The sequence below is a fragment of the Centropristis striata genome, chromosome 6 (genome assembly GCF_030273125.1).
Source record: "Centropristis striata isolate RG_2023a ecotype Rhode Island chromosome 6, C.striata_1.0, whole genome shotgun sequence".
NCBI lineage: Eukaryota > Metazoa > Chordata > Actinopteri > Perciformes > Serranidae > Centropristis > Centropristis striata.
The window spans coordinates 24786639-24807683 of NC_081522.1; the positions used below are offsets into that span (position 1 = coordinate 24786639).

Genomic DNA, 21045 nt, shown 5'->3' on the forward strand with positions numbered 1-21045 from the left:
AACAATAACAGGCAACAGTTAGGGGAGCGTGTTTATGTTCCCCGGGTCCTATGTTCCCCTCTTTGTATGAGACTGGGGAACATAGGACCCTTTTCCCTGATTTTCCCAAAAAGGGTCTGTTACTTTTTCCACCATTACTGCCAAATTCCATGGCAAATAGGCCTATGTATGCAAACCTGCAGGTCTCGAGCTAACCCTAACCCTGCAACAGTGGGGAACATAGGACCCTTTTTCAGAATAAGGGTCCTATGCTGCCCGATATGTATTGCTACAGGGGAACATAGGACCCTTTTTGGGAAAAACGGAGAACATAGGGATGACCCCCACAGTGGGAATCGGTTACAGCTTAACTGTAACCACCAAGTGTTAGCTGCATGTAAACCTGTCAAAAAATCCCAATTTATTTTCAGTGTTTAATATTCTGTGACTTACAGTTTTAAAATACTTAAATCTTAATCATAAAATGTCACGTTAGCTTAGCATTAGCAAAATGTTAACATTAGCCTGAAGAGTGTACCGTTAACTCTATTAGAAAATAGTTAAGCGCAGAATGAAATGAATGCCAACATTTTGAGTACAATATTTTTGTTTACCAGTCGTCTTATAGAAGCCAGCTGGCAGGTAAAATTGTCTTAGAGCTGATTCAAGTCTTTAGCAAAAGAGAGCTAGTTGTACTAATGCACCAGTTAGCTAACGTAAGTAGCATGCCATATTAATATTAGCTATTTAAAGATGGAGTCAGCAATTTGTGGACCCATCAGACTGATTAACCACCCCAGTTGCTACCGCACAGTCTGAGCCACTTTGTTTGTTTCACATTTAGCCTCCAGATTGTTTTTCACCGCACACTGTGGTGCACACAGAAGGTATGGCTTGCAGACCGTGGGTAAATATTCGCTAAACTTGACATAAAGTCAAAGCAGACTCCACCTTCAACTGAACACAGCCAAAATAAGATGAATTAAAAATCTAAATGAACAGCATTTGAAACCGTGAACAAGATGAACATGAAGCTTTTGTATTTAATGTGACAGCAACAAGACGAGAAAAGTACATCACACTTCTGTTTTAACAGTGTAGGAAAGATTACATGATGTTGCTTAGTACAGACTGGAGGCTGATTTGTACTTCTGCAGTAGAGGATTACGGACCGTTAGCTTGCCAGGCTAATGCAACACACTGACACAAATGGACGCTGACAATCTGCATCGTCAGAGTGAGAATGAGACAAATTTATTCATAAGCTCATTTAGAAATGTGCAACCCACTGCTCCTTGCATGGTGTGTTCACTTGTATATAAAAAGGGATGGGTTAAATGCAGAGGCTGAATTTCCCTATTGTGGGATTATTAGGTAATTAATCTTAATCTTAAACTAAAACTTTACAGATAATGGCCTAAAAATGTTGTCTGCTTGTAAGAAAACAAAATTCTCATATTTTTTTTTATACAAAGGAGACAGGTTAAATATTCAGCTTCACATTTATGTGACACTAGTTTTATTTTATTCCTGTAATACAATTAAGATCATAAGACAGTTGCTAAAACAAGTGTGAATTATGCCTTATTTGTGATAAAAGTAAAAAAATAAAATAAAAAATAGTATCATATAATCTTAAAGATGAGAATCTAAACCACTATTATCAGGGTGTCCCAGTCTTTAGTCATTGAAATTATCTTAAGTCAACACGTTAAAGTTAATAAAGTAATTTAAATTTTGTATTTTAAATTAAATAGAAGAAAAAATAAGTAGCTTTTGGTTTAAGAAAGGTATGTTGCAAGCACAGCAATGTTTGGATGCAGAAGTGCCAATCAGCCTTCACAGAACGAAAGCAGGTTTTATTCAGGATTCATGTACTAATACTGACATCAGTACTTACAGTACAAATACATCACAGTACAGTGTCAATACAGGCGAAAGCAGAAGGCAGCTTAGACTCAACTGAAGAGTTTTGTTCCGATGTCAGATATCCAAAAAACTACCAAACCCTGCTTCATCTACCTCAAATGTATTACAGATTTTACATTTAGTGTAACTCTTAAAAATATATTTTAGTGGTCTAAATAAAAAGGGTAAAAGGTTGAGTATAATTTTATGTTTACATGTGCAGTTATTATCACTTTTAAATCCTGTAAACCAACTAAGGAGATTACGTTCATCACTTACTGTATCATACTAGCAGCACACAAACACTATAATCTCTTTTAAGGTGTGTAGTTCTAGTTGATAAAGTATCCAAGATAATCACACTGTTTATCAGTAAAACCTCCACTGTGCTCACGTCTTATCTGTTACAATAAAAGTAAATGGTAGGTTTAGATATGCAGCATTTTCAGAATAAAACTCTTCAGTGACAACGACATTAGACCCTAATTCTGACAAGCACAACAGTGAATGATAGATCACGTTTAACTATCAAACATCTTCTTCCTATCAGACTTGTCTTCAATGTTCTTACGCCAGTCTCCCACATCACGCAGCTGCTTGTCCTGTGGATACAGATGATATGTTATTTAGTTAAAGTGATGACCAGTAAAATGATGAACAAGAACAACAATATTAGAAAATCTTAGAAATCCAAGAGCCAAATGGCATTGAGCTTTATTTTTGATGAGCCAGGATCAGCCAGGATAATTTGAGCTGATAACTAATTAGATCTGATTTTTATTGGTTTGGCCATTTACTCTATGGGTTAGGAAGATCTGGGAACAGGGCAACTTTTCTCAAACACAGTCAGGTTGGAGAAAAACTGGTAAGCCAACATTTGTAGTAATTCCTAGCCTGGGTATACCAATGCTGCCTTGCACGCTCGATTTCGTTTCGAAGCGGCATGGGATCCAACATGGCTGCAGCAGACGCCAAGCTCTCTTTGGATCTAGCTGTAGACAGTGTTTAAAATAGTTTAGAGCCAAAGTTTATTTTAAAAGAAGAACAACGTTTGACTTTACACTCCTTTATCACCACCAAAAAGGATGTTTTAGCCTTGCTGAGAAACAGGATTTGGCAAAAGCCTAATCTACCAACTAGCCCCGGTAGATGCTAAGCTAATGGGGTTTAGCGAGACCCTGACGATTGGCTAAGAGCTACGTACAGACGCTTATGATAGACATTCATAGCGCCCAATAAACGGCTCTGGACAATCTTAAACCATGCCTCCTCTATGGAAAAATGAATAGGTGGTCTCCAGACTATATCTCATGTGTGATATAGTCTGGAGTTAGCCAGGCTAAGTAATCCCTGATTGCACAGGAGAACTGTGAACAGAAGTGTAGAAGTTTTGTTAGATTTAGACAATGGAATGGCTTTCTTAAGGTTCGGGCAAAATGACATGTTTATGTGTCACAAAAGATAGTTAATATTGGTAGTAACAGCTAGAAGTGAGGTAGTTACTGAAAGTTATTTCAAATAGCATTGTCTAATTTTGGTTTCACACACAAAACAAACACTGGTATCCTTGGTCTGAGCACTCTGTTTGACCCATCCACCACCTCCACCATAGGTGGACCTTGTCATTCTTTAACTCCGTGTCCTTGCTTCCCCCTTTGCTTTTACACCCTACATTAAGGGTGTTTCCACTACAGCCCAATACCTGGAATGAGGTGGGTCTCACTCGCCGAAACGTCCCTAATTTGAATATGAGCCGTCTGTAGCGGTCTTTTGATGTGACTTTTTTCGGCCCTGTTGAAGAGTAGGGCCATTTTTCTTCCCTGAAAAAAGCCTGGTTGCTGATTGGATAGAACACTAAGCTGGATGTGACGTAGTACTCGACGCCACAACAAAACACACCATTTGTAAAATCCGGCCAAGCAGTGTTGCCAACTTAGCGACTTTGTTGCTATATTTTAGCGACTTTTCAGACCATTTCTGACCATTTTTCAAAAAAGCGACTGGTGACAAATCCAGCGACTATTTCTGGTGTTATTGGAGACTTGTTCATTACTATTCTTAACGAGCAGCGGGGGCTAGTGGCTCTTCTTAACGAGCCGCCGGCCCCCGCAGCTTATTAAGAAGAGTGAGAACGAGTCAAAGCAGCACATATTGGCATTATTCACAATTACTACGGCCACTAGAAGGCACTGATACTTTGGGGGAGGACACTCACATTTTGGCACAGTATAGTACCAAAAGTCTCGTAGATAGGTCATAGGAACGAGTAGTTACCAAATGTAATTTCAATTCTATGAGTAAGTGTTTAGCCCTCTAACAGGTTTCGCAATTGTTTTTCCGGCAAGCCTCTACAGGGTAACAGCAGGTAGCAGCTCACCTCCTCTTTGACCTCCTTCTTGACCTGCTTCAGGTTGGCCCTCAGGTCCATGTTGACTGTGTGCTTGGAGCCCAGTAGAGCCTTCAGCATGGCGTCAGCAGACATACGCACTTTCTTCAGACGGGGTCTCTTGAACTTTCCCCTCAGATCCACAATCTTAATGTTGAGGTCTCTGACCTTCAAGAGGATTCAGAAGAGATGCGTATACTTTTTATTACTGGTACTTAATTTATACATACATAAAAGTATGTACATATTATGAGCAAAATGTACTTAAAGTATCAAAAGCGAAAGCATTAAAAGTGTTCAGTGTTCATTAAATGTTTCCTCTCAGTGTTTTCAAATTATATTTGATGGTTGTTTTTTTTTCATTAATATCATTGCTGCATTAATGTGTATGTTGCATTTGACTGCTGTAGATGTTTAAGGTTGGGCTCATATCTACAGCAATGCATAATGTTCAAATGATTGTAAAGGAGCCTGAACAACATGGTCTTACCTCATTCAGAACCATGTTCAGTTTGAACTCGATGCAGTATCTCTCCTCCTCACTGATGTCAATCTGCTCATGGAGTTTCTTGCAAAGTTCCTGAAGAGAAAACAGTATTCAATAGTTGTTTTTGTTGAGCTTGTTGGCTGGTTGCAAGCTTACACCAAATTAATATTACATACATTTAATGAAAATATCTTCTTCCAGTTTTAATCCACAAAACAGAGACAAAATCTGTACAAATTTGCACCAGGAAATCTATACTCCATGAAAATGTGTTAACAAATGAACAGGAACAGCTTTCTGTGTCAGTGTTAAGTCCACAATAATGTCTATAACAAGCTGTAATCAACAAGCAGCTTTGTTTAAGCAAATATTCTTTCAACTTCACAATAGAAGCATAAGGTTAGTCCTGGATTAGCATCTAGGTCCCTTTCTGTCTCACCAAGAGCTCGTCCCTGGAGTACGGCACCTCCAGAGGAGGACATTTATCTGCCAGGAACTTCTCCCTCTCATCCGCCTTTGTTGAGTCCTCAGCCTCCAACAAAGTAGTTGCCACTTGCAGCATACATCCCTGTGAATGACACCAATGTGCAACTTAATTATCTTCAGCTCACATTTTAAAGCAGCATCTTAAAAAATAATCTAATTGTACTAATGTCTTACTTTCAGAGTATGCTTGCGCCTTGCCGAGAGTCTTTTCCTGCAAGTAAAAACACAAAAGATGATCAGACATCTGGGCCATTACTTTACAAATAAATCCATAAACCTGCTATTAAGTTTTTTGAGTGTGTTGTTTAAAATAATGTTGTGATGACAAAACTGCTTTAGAAAAGTAAATGTCCCATAAAATAGAAACAAATGCCAACACACTGAGAAAAAACTTATTTTCACACTTTAAATTGATTAATTTTGGCATGTAAAGGGTATGGTAGCTCTGACAGCTTTACAAACTGCAATTTAAAAAAAACACATGCAAGTAGACACAGCAAAAGCAAATGAATGAACTCTCACTCCTCTGGCATCTTTGCTGCAGGATCCTGATGTTATCTGGAAGGAAAAAACATGAAACACAGCATGAAAATTATATTGTAAACTAAATGTAGAGACCAATTCTAAGTGATTCCCAACACGTCTTTATGCTGTGTCCTGTTATTAACACAGCTGCTATACAGTGTTCTCAATTCATATCAAACAGATCCTACTTTATACTAGTTTAAATTAATCATTCTCTCACTATGAGGTTTCAAGTGTTCCCATAGCTGTATATGATACTTTAGAAGGGAACAAAAAGTAACATTAACGACTGAAGATTTTTTTTAAATAACACTTATTTTATTCCTCAACAATTAACAAGGTCATCCTTTCTCTGGCAACACCCTCTTCACCTCTATTGTTTGTATTAATTCAGTTCAAAATACTTTATTCATCCCTCAAGGCACAATTCCAGACAAGCAAACACAATGCACATAGAGAATTCATTCACACACATGAACAGAAAATACAAATATTACAAATATGTTTGAAAGCCATACAAACAAACGAATAGCAGCAATATTCAGCATCACAAATGCACATAATAATGCATAAATAATTGTCATTAATCAGTCTATATACAATATAAACTGACTAACAGTCAATTTACGTATGTATTCTCAATGTATTCTCTTACTATGACTCATATGATATTTAATGAAAACATATGCACAATGGTGTGATATCTATCTAAATATGACAAACTATTCATCATTGTTAAATTGAGTCCAATTCCCTCATGTTTGTAACCATGTCTGCTCCTTCTAATCCCTCCCTGGTGTAGTGACTCACCTGACTCACATTTCATTTTTGGATCATTTGAATTCTATCTTAAGACTTCAATGTGAACTCCAGGACATTTAGTGGAACTGAACTTTGTAACCGAGGCCGTGTTAATGCCTAAAGACTACTATTTTTAGCAGCATGGCTTTGGGGACAGTGGAGCAGACACTGTAGCCTACGTGTTGCAGTGCAAATATCTCCACAACTATTAGACGGATTGGCATTACATTTTCTTTCAGACATTTACAATCCACACAGGATGAGTCATGAGGCGATCCACTGACTGTTCTGTTAGCGCCACCAACAGTTTAAAATTTATACCTGACTTCTCACTTCATGGCAGGATATCTCTAAAACTGATGGCTGAACTCTTGAAGCCAATGCTGAACTTGGCTAATGCTAAAGTAGAAAAAGGTGCTAGATTTTAGCATGTTAGTGAAGAATGCTATAGCAGGCCAAACTGTTCACTTGTCCATGACATGCCTCTAAAACAAAGCCCCCAGGCAGAGCAACAGGCTTAAGGCCATTTCACATAAGCCGTGTTTCCTTTAGGGGGAAGAGTGGCAACCGGGAAATCCATTACAAAAAGGCCCCCAGAGGGATTTACGAGACTCCGGAGGTGACGTATGGTTTTCGATAGTTGAGACTGATTAAACATGGGAGACGCAACTGTGGCTGCCGTCGCTAACTGTGCACAATGTCAGCAGCTGATCATAAAGAAAGCAGCATGGCTAATTATGCACAGCGTCTCCGCTGATCATAAACATAGTGATCGGGAATTAACCGGCATCGCTAATTGTGCACAGAGTGTCTGGTGCTTGTTGTAAACAAACAGAGATTGCTAAGTGAACGTGCAGCACTAGCACATATACACTGTACACTGCTACAGAGCTAACTGTTAGCCGGCTCTGTGACTGCAGCTGGGAAAGACTGCTGCAGGAGGAATGTGCCACTTCGACTCGTAACAAGCCACCGGCCCCCGCAGCTCCTTAAGAAGGGCCGAAAAGTTGCTAAGTATAGCAACAAAGTCGCTAAGTCCGCAACACTGCTTCGCTGGCTTTACAAATGGCGTGTGTTGTTGTGGCATCGAGTACTACGCTACACCCCGCTTAGCGAGCTATCCAATCAGTAACCAGGCTGTTTTCAGGGGAGAAAAAAGTCCCTGCTCTTTCACAGGGACTAAAAAAGTCCCGTTAAAAGACCACTCCGGACTGCTCTAATTCAAATTAGGGGTGTTTCGGCGAGTGAGACCCACCTCATTCCGGGTATTGCCCGGTAGTGGAAACAGCCCTATAGTGGCCAACCTGTGTAATTACAACTTCTGGGTACAACGTGATCTGACGGGGTCCAAAAAGTTTGTAAAGCACTGGATACATTTTTTAAGTGTCAAAACTCCCATGAAATGACTTGTTTTACTATCTGAATTTGATTAAGCGAGTCTGATAATATTTGGAGCTGCATGCTTAAATATATTTATCCTTATTAAATTTGCCCCCATGCTCAATGGGAAGTTCCATTAAATATTTGGTTAGTTTTTTACATGAGAGTTAAACATTTTTGGCTTAATGTTCAACTGAACTAGCCTGAAAACCAGTCGAATCCACCATCTCGTGTTTTGTTTTCTCTTGTTTTTCTCTGCAAATGTTTCAGAAACACTTTTTTTTGTTTCTGTTCAGCTGTAGGCAGAAAGTGACGAAAAATTTGTGACTGCCATGTTTTTCCTGCTTGAAAACCAATTACCATTGGTGTGGTGCCACATCCTTGTTTGGTTGTTGGTTTTTACAGGGGTCTGTGCCATTTTTAAGACCCCTTGGAAATTGAAAATAAACTGAAAGGTTACAGACTAATATGCATCTGAAAATTAGTCTGGCATAGCCAGGGTACAACCGACTTTCATAGGAATGATCAGGGCCCCACGTCTAACGCTGTATCCAGTACTCTTTATACATCCATGTCTAAAAACTGACTAAACTCTTGTTGCTTCATCTGCACTTTACATCAAACATAACAATGTTACATAACTTAGTAAGCTTTAGAATGAGCTTCAGTTACTTCAGCATTTCATCAAGTTACATGAAGCTTGGGAGGTAATCATCATGCCTGCTGCTGCTGTTATCAGTCATGTTATTGTTGCAGCTGCAGCTGCTGAGTTGACAGCAGCTAAATCATTTAAGAAAATTGTTTTTTTCTCCATATCACTTTTAAACACACATTAACAGGTGTAATATTTAAAATATAGAAGATAAATGTGCTTTACATTCCCAACAGAATAATCACTGCACAAGAAAATGATTACATCTCTCACAAAACTTTTCAACCATTATTTGTTCCCCAACCGAAAATCTAAAATCTAAATCTTAAATGTAAATTCATTAAGATTAAAGTATGATTTTTGACGGGGTCATCCGAAAAAAGGTCCTATGTTCCACGTTTTTCCCTGGAAGGGTTAGGGTTAGGTTATTTGCATACGCGTGTGAAACAGCCCGTAGGCCTACATAGGCTTATTTGCCATGGAATTTGGCAGTAATGGTGGAAAAAGTAACAGACCGGGGAACATAGGACCCTTTTGGGAAAATCGGGGAAAAAGGGTCATATGTTCCCCAGTCTCATACAAAGAGGGGAACATAGGACCCAGGGAACATAGACACACTCCCATTTCGACCCCTCATCACTGATTCACTTTTTAAATATTCTGTTAATTTGCTCTGAGCACCACAAAGGAAATTCCATTTATCAGAGGCAGAAATCTCAGAATAGCTAAACCTTAAACTCAGATCTATTACTTAAATAATAATAAAAAAATCTGAATATAGTCCATTAAAAGTTAAAGTCCTGCATTCAAAGTTCAAATACAGAAGTATAATCAGCTCCATGTACTTATAGTATCAAAGTGAAATATATTTGAGGGTGTTCTGAAGTAAAATGTCCATTTGGACCTTATTATATGAATAATATACCAATGTATTGATGCTAGAGCAGCAGATGGAGCTGGCTCTACGTACTTAATAAGCTAGTTTAGTCCAGCAGTTCCAAATCAGGGGTCAGGTGCCTGCAAAAGGTGATCTGACAAATCTGAGGGGTTGTAAGAGATTAATGGGCGAAAATTCTAATGTTTTGTTCTGTAGAGTTTATCTCAACCATGCTTTTGGAAAATATTGTTGACTGATATCAGACAATTGAATTGTCACCTTGTTTTTTTCAGTTTCGCCTTCAGTCTGACATCGCCTCCACTCTAATTGATTTCTGTGCTGGACGTGGATTGGATGTTCCCTGACACATCACTAAAGACCAACATCATTTTAAATTGACACTGATGCATAGTGATGCCAACACAATATTTTGAGGGGGTTTTAAGAGTGAAGCTGAGTTAAGGAAAACGAACTACGATGTCGGCTACGTAGACATACAGCTTAACAACACTCAGCTTTGCTAATTGTTAGTCCCCATCCCCAACATTGTCTTTTTAACTAAGAAACACATGTTATGATGTCAAAGAATAAAAAGCATCATTTTTCTTCTAAGAGCCCCAACAGCTGTTAAAATGAAACCAGACACTGCTTTTTATAAGATAGCACACAGCAAAGAGGTTGTGAACTATTGGTTTTTATCTTAAAATGCATTGTATCTCTAAAGCTATCATATGTTTGTATATATATATATATATATATATATATATATATATATATATATATATATATAAAAGCAAAAAGTGTATGTGTGTGAGTGAGTCTAGGGCATATCTCTCTGACCGTTGGTCAGACTGACCTCAGATTTCAATTTTGAAAATTTTTTTAATTCATTTTTCAAAATATCACTATTAACGTAGGACGTGTTGCAGCATTGCACTGTTTCTGATTGGACGCCATTTAGGGGAGCTCCGCCCCACCAATTAAGAATGGCCATGCACCACCACCCACAGAATCCCAGGCTCCACTTCACTCTGGATTTCCACCCTGACTCATCTGATCTCTAAGTCTATTTAGCCTACGTATCTTTCAGAGTTTTAAAGTGCGCTACAAGGTTCGATTTTCCAATAATATTCCAATAGTTTCCAGTGAATATTAATGTTCAATATGTGCTGGATGGTGTGGTACCTTATGAAAAGTCAGTGTTTCATCTACTTTATCTCCCACTATACGAATACATACTTCCTACAGGCACTGCACTATTATATATAAATCTTAATCTGAAAAGTAACCAGTAAGTATATATATAGTATATTTAGCACGTTTATAGCAAACAGAGTGCTGCACAAAAACACAATAAATAGATAACAGAATAAAAGCACAATAAAAAACATAAAATACAATAAGATAAAATAGAATAAAAATAAAAAAATAAAATGCACTGCCCGCACAAAATAAAATAGGCATGTGAAGACATAAAATCTTTTTTTTTTAAATCATAAAATCAACAAATCAATGTCAAAATGTAGAAGAATAGTGGAATGGAAGTATAACGTAGCAGAAAATGGAAATATTAAATTAAACAAGTACCATATAATTGTACTTCAGTGCAGTCCTTGATTGATTGTTCTTCTCCAGTGCTATCTGCATGAATAACTACCCTTAGACTGGGTAAACCGACCCTTTACGTATGAATCTGGAGGACTTTGAGGCCACTTCCAGAGCTACTCAGAGGCCAGGCTGCCTGTGAGGTTTAGGAGCTGTGACAGAGCACTGGATTAGGACTCTATTCCTGGAGCCTCAGCTGTTCCTAACATCTTCATTATGGAGAAAAATATAAGTGACAGCAGGCTCGTCTTAAAAAGAAAAGATGTCTGACAACCAGCGCAGGCATCCCAAAACACATAGCTGCCCTGGGAACAAATGGCCGCCGTCTCTAAACCAACACCTGGCAGGGGGGTACCTCAGGGGCTGACAATGTATTTTAGGACACTGGACACTCGCGGGACATAACAACATGTTGCTCTGGAGATGCAATAATATCGGCAGGGTTAAATTTGGGGCCTGATTCTTGTCTTAAGTAAGTGTGAGTGTGTGTGTTATGTGTGGGATTGTCTCTGGAGGGGAAGGAGGACGGGTTAGTAGTAAGCCAACACCGCAGAACATCCCTCGGATGGGCAAGACGTGACAGTGAACCGTAAATATAACTCGCTGTTGGGCTGACCTCAGATGCACGTACAGTTCATCTTCTTCACACGGACAAAAAAAGACAAGAGGGTACAATAACATTTAAAGATAGGGCGAAGAGGAGACTCTTGTTGTGCTGGCCTGTTATATTACAGAGGAGAAAAAACTCCATTATTGTTGGAGAGATGGTTTTAAAAGACCTAAAATACAACTTTTAAGTTGCTTAAACATTCAAACTCATTTGGTCACTGGAGTTCAAACTGGTGAGACAAGTGACGATCAGTTACAGAAAAAGTATTAAGATGTTTTACTCAAGTCAAAGTCAAAGTACAGAAGTATCAGCATATCAGCAAATAACCCGCCCTTTAAGATTGTTATCTGCATTATCTTGTGCCATTAAGTTTCTGACGGACAGAATGCAGAAAAGTGATGTAACCACAGAGGCATTTTGTGATCAGAAGTTAAAATAGAAGCCAAAAAACAAACAGATTACATCAATATTTGAACAAATGGACGTTGAATCATTTACTGAAGGTATCAAAAATAAAATTATTATATATGCAAAATTAGCCCACTCAGATTGTTTGATCCTGTAATTTAGGTATTATTTACAATGCTTCTGATAACTTAAATAAGCAGGATTTTATTGTTACAAAGAGGATACATATTAACATTGAAGTTAAATCTTGATCTGTAATTAAAGCGGTCAGCTTAATATAGTGTAGAGTTACCTCAAAATGTAGTGTAGTAGAGGTATCAGAAAATCGAAATACTCAAGTAAAATACAAGTAACTGAGGTTTCAAACCAGGAGACTGAAAACTTTAACTGTCACTAAGTCTCTGAAAGATACAGCAAAAGTGTAATATATTCCCATATAAACTAAAGCTACACTTATATCTAAAATAAATCTAAAAGAAAATGTTTTGTTTAGGAGAAGACTGGACCTAAAGCTGTGGTAAAAGCTTGTCTACTGTAGGAATCTTGTTTTGTATAAATAAACATCTAAATGTTTGTGAAGAAAACAGGCTAAATTTGGTGTGCGGGGATTAAAGTGAAGTGCAAAGTGAAGACAGTGACTGAGGTTGGCAGCCGCTGCGGATTAGACCAGGTTTTCCTACGAACCCCTGGGTGCTGACAGGAGGATAAACACTGACGGATCCGCTTTCAAGTTCGTGCCTTGTAGTGGTGTTGGCTTTCAGCGTGCCACTATCACCAGGCCGTACATCACTTGTCTGACACCGTGTTTTGAAACAGATCCAAATAAAATAAAAACTACTCTTAAAAAAATACTCAGGATATAAGAATACGACGAATACGAAAAAAAAAACAAACAATGAAAACAACAAATTTTCCAAATTTTTAGCCTTATGTAACAGTAAAAGTGTAATAAAATACTCTGATAGCAATTAAACCTCAACTACAAATGGTGCAATTGCTAAAACACGTCAAAGTATACAAGTATACTCAAATATACATCAAGGAATACAAAAAACACCACAAACATGACTATGTTGCTACAAACAGCTCAAACGGACACTTGGAGAATAAATGAGGCAAAAGATTTTCACTTACAACCTTCTTGTCTACAACCTCAACTTGCAAAAATTTGATTTGAACAAATAAAACATAAATTCCTAACAGCCGTATCGACAAGATGAAGCATTTACAGCTGCTGCTATGCAAAGAATGCGCATGCAAAACCACTAAAAAATATTCTTCATCTACTAAACACACACACAGAGAGTTCTTACGTTTAACAGGCAGAGTTGTCAGCTTGTTTTGAGACACAGAGTGAGTCCTGGCCAGACAGAAGGTATATATTGCAATCTCTGATAGCCCCTCTAAATCCTCCACTCTCTCTTTATGGAAGTGGATTACTGGTCAAACCAATGAGCTGGCAAGGTCATGAAATACAGTACAGTCATCTGCCCCCTTCCTCTACTCGCCTCATTATAAATAACCCGCCCTTTAAGATTGTTATCTGCATTATCTTGTGCCATCAAGTTTGTGACGGACAGAATACACAAAAGTGATTTAACCAGAGAGGCATTTTGTCATCAGCAGTTAATATAGAAGCCCAAAGACAAACTGATTAAATCAATATTTGAACAAATGTAGGTTAAATCATTTAATTCTTCTTTTGTTGGGGCCACAACTATTTGGAATCTAAATTATAGACATTATGAAGAATTTCCTATTGACATCAAACTGTTTCTCATCTTCAAAACCAGAATTCAAGTATAAAAGTATTCATTCTGACTGAATATTTACATTTATTTAATTTGTCCAATCTGACACAATGTTAGCTGCTCTGTCTGTTTTGCAGATTATTTTGTTTTTGCTTGGGCATATCAGGAGATAAGGAGTAGTATTCTCAAACAAAAATATTTTTATTTTTTTAAAAATATTATAAGGTGGGAACTTTCAATGGGAATTAAAAGACCGGAAATAATGGAAAAATAGGGGTTATTTGCTCAGGCCTTATTCACCATGGCTCCATATGTGGATAGAAACCGTCATTTTACTATTTATTATGCAAACATCATACAAAGTTTCTTAAATCTGCATTCTTTTCAGTGGCCAGCAGAGGGCAGCTCAACTACCTGCAAAAAAGTTTGTATACACGTCTTTGAGAAAATCACCAACTTCTCACTTAATTTATTCCTGCACTTAAGATTCTGCTCATAATTTAATGGTAATTGCTATTTTAAGTATTCTTTAATACAGCATGATGTTCATTTTTGTAAATGATGGTCCAATTAGCTATGTCCACTGCTTTTAGACAGTCTATGGCTAAAAGGGAACAAGTAATTCATAAAACTCATGCAGTGCCCGTAGGAAGTATGTATTCGTATAGTAGGAGATGCAACATAAGAAGTGACAAAAGCTAAATAACAGAATTTGAACATTACATGCAGACCACTACAACTTCTGCAACTCCATAAAACACTTACTTTTCATACGGTACGACACTATCCAGCACATACACATTGAACATTGATATTCGCTGGAAACTATTAGAATATTATTGGAAAATCAAACCTTGTAGCGCACTTTAAAACTCTTAAAGATAGGCTAAATAGACTTACAGATGAGATGAGTCAGAAGTATCTCAACGAAAGGCACCTTCACACAACAAGCTACATCAACAGCTCATCACGGACGAGGCCTAGCCTCTTAGCATGGAGCAACCAGGCTTACTGGAGTTTTCCTGAGAGGGCCTACTCAGTGAAGCGGCTCCTCTTATCCACAAAACGCACAATTCTTGCTCCTAAAAAACAAAAGACTTATTAGACAGTGCTTCAATGTGATAAATCATTAATTTTCGACCTTTATGTCGTCTTTCTTACCGATATTCGTCAGTTTACTCACTAACTGGGAGGTTCTCAAGTCAACGTCTACGGGTCAAAGTGCGCTCGCGCTCATGATCCTGACCATGAGTTGAGGCTAAAGCGCCTCCTTGTGGTGGGGAATAGTAAACACTTCACATTACAGAAATGGCTTTAGGAACCATGTGGGTTACACGAACAATATTAATGTTTACACATTATTAAGAATTATTTCAATATATATATATATATATATTTTCATGACACCTTATGCTAAACATAAAACTAATTGATTAAAAAAAACATTATGTCAGTGGTTAATGTGGAAAAACTGAAAAAAATTTTTGTTACCATCTATTTTTTCTTAAAATAATCAGTGTCTTTTTTTGTGATTGTTTTATTTTCAAAACATTTTTGGATTGATGAGTATGTATTTCTTCTTTGAAGGCCTGTTATTGGCTGAATCAGTGCTTGAGGTTTATTTTTCACTTATTTTTTTATATTTTTTCCCCAAGCTTTAAGTCATAAGGATACTACGTTCTGGTATTAATATTGCCAAAGCACCAAATTAAACAATATCCAATAAAAAATGCACGATACAAATTACAACTTATACAATACAAAAAATAAAAATAATTTATCAACCAATTATTTAAAAAAACAAAACCGTAATAACAACCTCAGTGGATAATGTGGTGAAACGGAAACATTTTTCCCAACATCTCCCCAATTTTACTGCAGTGAATCTCAACTGTGCGTTTTGTTCTCATTTTTATTTAGTTTTTTTAATTTTTATTTTATGTCACCTGATTGATATTGATGAGCATATTCAGGTTGTATAAAGTTAACAATGTAAGTAATAGCTCAATGTCAAATTACAACTAATGGTCTAACAAATCCCTGAAAAAAATATTCAAGTGCAAATAAAATTAAAAATTAAAAAATAATTAATGAAAAATAAAAATTAATTTCTCTCTTTCGTCCTTGTCCATCAATTGCTGCCATGGAGACAGAACGTTTGCCGATCCAGGTCGGGTATAAAAGGGCCGCAGCTCAGTCTGATCTCCCCTTTGCATCCGGACTTTGACACACATTGACCTTTTGCAAAAACAAACTCTGGCAAACTTTTGTCGTTTTAAAGCGCTCAAGAGAATCTGATTTGTTGTAAAACTGGGAATGGTAATGTATACTGCAGGATTTGAAAGCCTTAGCGTCTTGCGGGGCTCACTCAGCCCTCGGTAGCGTCTTGCACCAGGGCCCACTTGTACATATGTGGAGGCAGGATTGTGCCTTTGTAATCTTGAGGGTTGACACAGACCTAGGTGAACTCTCCACACATCTAGGAGGGTTGGTAATGAGTTAGGTAGCGTCTTGCAGTGAATTAGGTAGCGTCTTGTTACCCAATGGTTTAATTGTATTTTGGATTTTTATAGTATTGTGATATTGTATGTGGGTCAGTGACAAATAAGGGTTGGCAATATGTCAAATGGTGTAACCACAAAAAAATCATAAATATTAAATTCTTCATCCACCTACGCTGTATTTAAGTGGACTTATACATATAATTACTTAATTTTAAAAACATCAAGTGAAATTTTTTTTTTTAGTATTTCTACATTTACACATTTCGTCAATATTGAGCAGAACATATTCTAAATACAACCATTTTTTTCAAAAGTTTTGGCAAATTATGTAAAGATTTGTTATATACCATCTTTTAGTTCACATTTATTTCCCTGTATATAATCAGATTTTCATGGAAAAAAAATTACTGGTTACACCAACTGACACTGCGTTAGATCACGTCATTGACCCATGTAGTTGTAAAAGCCCAACTAGGGACAGGAGTTGAGAATTAGCTGAAGCTATATCTCTCTATGCAGCACATGGGATCCATGTCCTGTTATCTATGTTAACTGCATTGTCCCTATCAAAAAAAAAAAAAACAACTTTTTTTTTAACAGGTCTCTTAACGCTTAATGTATAGGACACTGAAACTGATTGCATTTACACTCACAAGTTGCATCTCATTCACCACTCAACACACTCACTATCTCAGCTGCAGACACGTATACCAGAGGTAAGTTGACAACTAACGACAGCATCAACACATTTTAATTGCACTTATTTAATACTTGAGGGTTTATTCATCTTACTAACTTTATTTTATATTTTTTTCTTTTTTTAGGTATAGGTGGTCACACCTAACAAACGTAAGTCAATGCTTAATGAGAACATTAACTCCTGAAAGTGTCAGGAGTTAATGTTCCCATTATCAGTGGTGAGTGAGTGGTAAATCACACTTACCACTGATTCAACTCACTCTTTCTCCCTCTTTCTTCCAGCGTCGGTAGCTGTAACTGACGGACGTGTAGTGACTGTTTGCTAAATATCTTGTTTGTCTTCTCTTTTTATTCTATGAGACTCAACATCCAGGACTTGTTGACGACAGAGACGATGCGTTTACCCCGGAGCAGATGAGAAGGATGGACGACTAGAGGAGAGCGCTGGTCGCCTTTCTTTCACTCCACTAAGTATGTAATCCCCTCTCTATGACTACAAAAGTAGTGGTGAATTTGAACTTTGTTCATGGGGGGGGGGGGTTTGTCTTGCACAGGGCTGGACTCCTCCTGTTTGTTTTGGTCCTCATTGGTAGTCAACCTGAGTGTGAGTGATTTTATTTGTTGTTGCACTTTATTGTTGTTCTTGCACTACAATTTATTTCTGTACATTGCTGTCACAGTTTTTTGAAGCCAAAAATAATAAACCAGATGCCACTTTTAGTAAAAAATATAGATAATATAGTTTTTTTTATGTAATGTTTTACCATTTGGAACAATGTGTAAATCAACCCTAGCTCACTCTTCTAATTGAATGTGCTACATTTTGAGATTAAAAACCATACATATGTGACACCCTGGACATCATTCAATCATTGGCATTATTTGTATTATTATTGCAACTGGTATTATTTATGTTATTTACTGGGCCACCCCCATACATCTGTAAAGACAGGCTGACAATAGGATAATGTAAATAACACTGCCAGAGCCGGAATGAGTTTATAGTAGGTGTGTGAATGATCAATAATCAATATTACTGACAGAAATCGAGGGCCCCACAATAGAATTCTGCTTAGGGCCCCATGGAGGCTTGGGCCGGCTGTGAGTCAGGGTGTAAATCCAGAGTGAATTGTGTTACTGACCAGGTGTAGGCCTATCACACAATGGGGCAGAGCTCCCCTAAAAGGCATCCGATCAGAAACAGTGCAATGCTGCAACACGTCCTACGTAAATAATGATGTTTTGAAAAATGAATTCAAGAATCTTCAAATTTGAGGATGCACACCTCCGTGCCATGAGCAAGACACATATGAAATCTGAGGTCAGTCTGACTAACGGTCAGAGAGATATGAACTAGACACACACACATACACACACACACACACACACACACACACACAGACACTTCTTGCTTTACAGATAGATTATATGCAAACATTATCCAAAGTTTCATAAATCTGCATTCTTTCCAGTGGCCAGCAGGGGACAGCTCCACTGGTTGCAAAACAGTTTGAATACAAGTCTTTGAGAAAATCGGCAACATCTCACTTGATTTATTCTCGCAGTTCAAATTTTGTTCATGATTTAATGGTCTCAATTGCTATTTTCAAGTCTTCTTTAATACAGCATAATGCTCTCTTTTTAAAAAAATACATTTACTCAAACTTATGTGAAAGCATGTAGTTTTGCATTTTTACGTGGGGGAAAAAACAGAGAAGCATAAGTATGCCTTCTATGACAGTGAGAGCTTAACCTGAACATTTTTCTTGAAATTAGCAGCTCCTCTGCAACCTGATTCAACACAGATTTAAAACAAAACTGTATCAGAAAATAAATGTAAATGTCTTAAAATCAGAGGAGCTTCAAAGTTTTTACATTTTTGGTAACAGAGCAACTTTCTGTATATATTTGGATCACAGATGATCCCTTTAATAAAAAGTTAAACTCACTCAGTGTTGCTGTTGTTGCAGCCCAGCCGCTCTGAAAGAGACTCATCTGGAAACCTGAACACTGGAAACAAAACAGACAGCTTCTCATTAAAAATATGCACACTTATGAAATGAATGAGTATGATGATCAAAAACAAATAAGGGTTTATTTCACACACACACACCCCCCCTCCCCTATTTAGCACGTATAAGAAGTATGATTTGATATAAACGTTAAATAAATCATTTTTAATACATTATATTATAGTTGTAAGCAGATAAAATTACTTTTTTAAGTGTAAAGACATTTTATTACATTGTTTCATTACATTGTTATTCATCAGCTGTTTATACAGCAGCATCTATTCCTGAAAGAAGTTATAGTCGTTGACAAATATATTAATAATAATGTTTATATCTGTTTATAACCATATTATAACATTTAATAAATGTTTGTCAAGTGTAAGACAAAAGGGAAAAATGTACCAAAACAACATAAAAGACTGACTTACCTAAGATCTGTTTCTCTTTTTTGTGTTTCAGATGCTTGGAAAATAAAAATACTTCACAGAGTTAAATTAAGTAGACAAATATTTTCATACGACATTACACGTGTTCATATTTCTGTCCACCAACGATGTGTTGAAGACGACACCTCCTGCTGGGAGTTTTAGGCTTCAGCCACTCCGTCTGACACCATTACAGGCTTTGCACGTCATAAAACAGCAAAAACCAAGACACATTAGCAGAGTGTTGGATTTTATTTGCTGCTTTTTAACACTCTGACAAGTTAAAGAGATGCTGCAATGCTTTTCATCTCTGTCGGATTGATCCTCATCTTCAACTCTCACACGGTGACTACGCACAAGTTATTAGGACTTTGTTTTTTAAATAACTATAAGTTTATTTTAAAAAATAAAAAACTGAGCATGTTTTGTTCATCAGTTTGAATTTACAAATCCTGACAATAACATTACAGACTCCTACATTGATTTGTGGTTTAACATTATTCATAATTATTCCCAAATACAATGATCATAACCTTAGAAAGTTATTGTCTGCAAAAAACAACCATTAGCCCAAACCTGGGGGGGTCCATTTATGACAGCTATATGTACTATTTTTCAATATACTTGAGATAACACATGCCTAAATCTTAACATATATATGTATATGGTGGATATATGGATTTAAATATATACATATATATATATATATCCATCCAGCCGCCTATCCAGGGCCAGGTCGCGGGGGCAGCAGGCTAAGCAGGGCATTCCAGACGTCCCTCTCCCCAGCCACAATGTCCAGCTCCTCCTGGGGGACCCAGAGGTGTTCCCAGGCCAGGAGAAGAGTTCTGGGTCTTCCCCAGGGCCTCCTACCAGTTGGACATGCCCAGAACATCTCGAACGGGCGCCCAAGAGGATCCTTACTAGATGCCCAAACCACCTCAGCTGGCTCCTTTCTACGTGAAGGAGCAGCAGCTCTACTCTGAGCTCCCTCCGGATGTCTGATCTCCTCGCCCTATCTCTAAGGCTGAGCCCAGCCACCCTACGGAGGAAGCTCATTTCAGCCGCTTGTATCTGTGATCTCGTTCTTTCAGTCACTACCCAAAGCTCATGACCATAGGTGAGGGTTGGAACATAGATGGACCGGTAAATCGAGAGCGTTGCATTCCAGCTCAGCTCCTTCTTCACCACAACGGTCCGGTACAACGCCCACATCACTGCTGACGCTGCACCAAACCGCCTGTCCATCTCACGCTCTGTTCTACCTTCATATATACGTATAATATAAATAAAATTCTGTATTGTGCATGAACGTGCCAAAAAACATTTTTTTAACATCAACAACAATCATTGATGAATTGAATGATATTGCAACAAATAAACAAGAATATAATTTACTCCCAAAACAGTTAATGTCTCTCTCTTATGTGTCTCTTGAAAAGTTCCTTGTATTTTCAAATCTATTACTATTTCACCAGCATGCTTTGATAGTTTTTATGACCGATATGTGCAAATTCAAGGAACCAAGACTAAAACGGCTCCTTCAGTTTCTT

At 37.6% G+C, this 21045-nt stretch overlaps 1 protein-coding gene across 2 annotated transcripts; it reads right to left on the reverse strand.

Moving 5' to 3' along the window:
• Positions 1 to 1805: 1805 nt before the first annotated feature.
• Positions 1806 to 15234, reverse strand: tnni2a.2 (troponin I type 2a (skeletal, fast), tandem duplicate 2). Of its 2 annotated transcripts, XM_059335246.1 has the most exons (8): positions 15017 to 15234; positions 14868 to 14937; positions 5769 to 5804; positions 5421 to 5457; positions 5200 to 5328; positions 4764 to 4853; positions 4265 to 4441; positions 1806 to 2489 (listed from the first exon to the last, which is right to left on the reverse strand). In XM_059335246.1, exons 3-8 carry the CDS (start codon positions 5777 to 5779, stop codon positions 2409 to 2411), a joined length of 525 nt encoding a protein of 174 aa, XP_059191229.1. In that variant the 5' UTR covers positions 5780 to 5804; positions 14868 to 14937; positions 15017 to 15234; the 3' UTR covers positions 1806 to 2408. The 2 variants fall into 2 exon arrangements, with proteins under 2 accessions (XP_059191229.1, XP_059191230.1); XM_059335247.1 differs by lacking the exons at positions 14868 to 14937; positions 15017 to 15234 and adding an exon at positions 11069 to 11509.
• Between the last annotated feature and the right edge of the window lie 5811 nt (positions 15235 to 21045).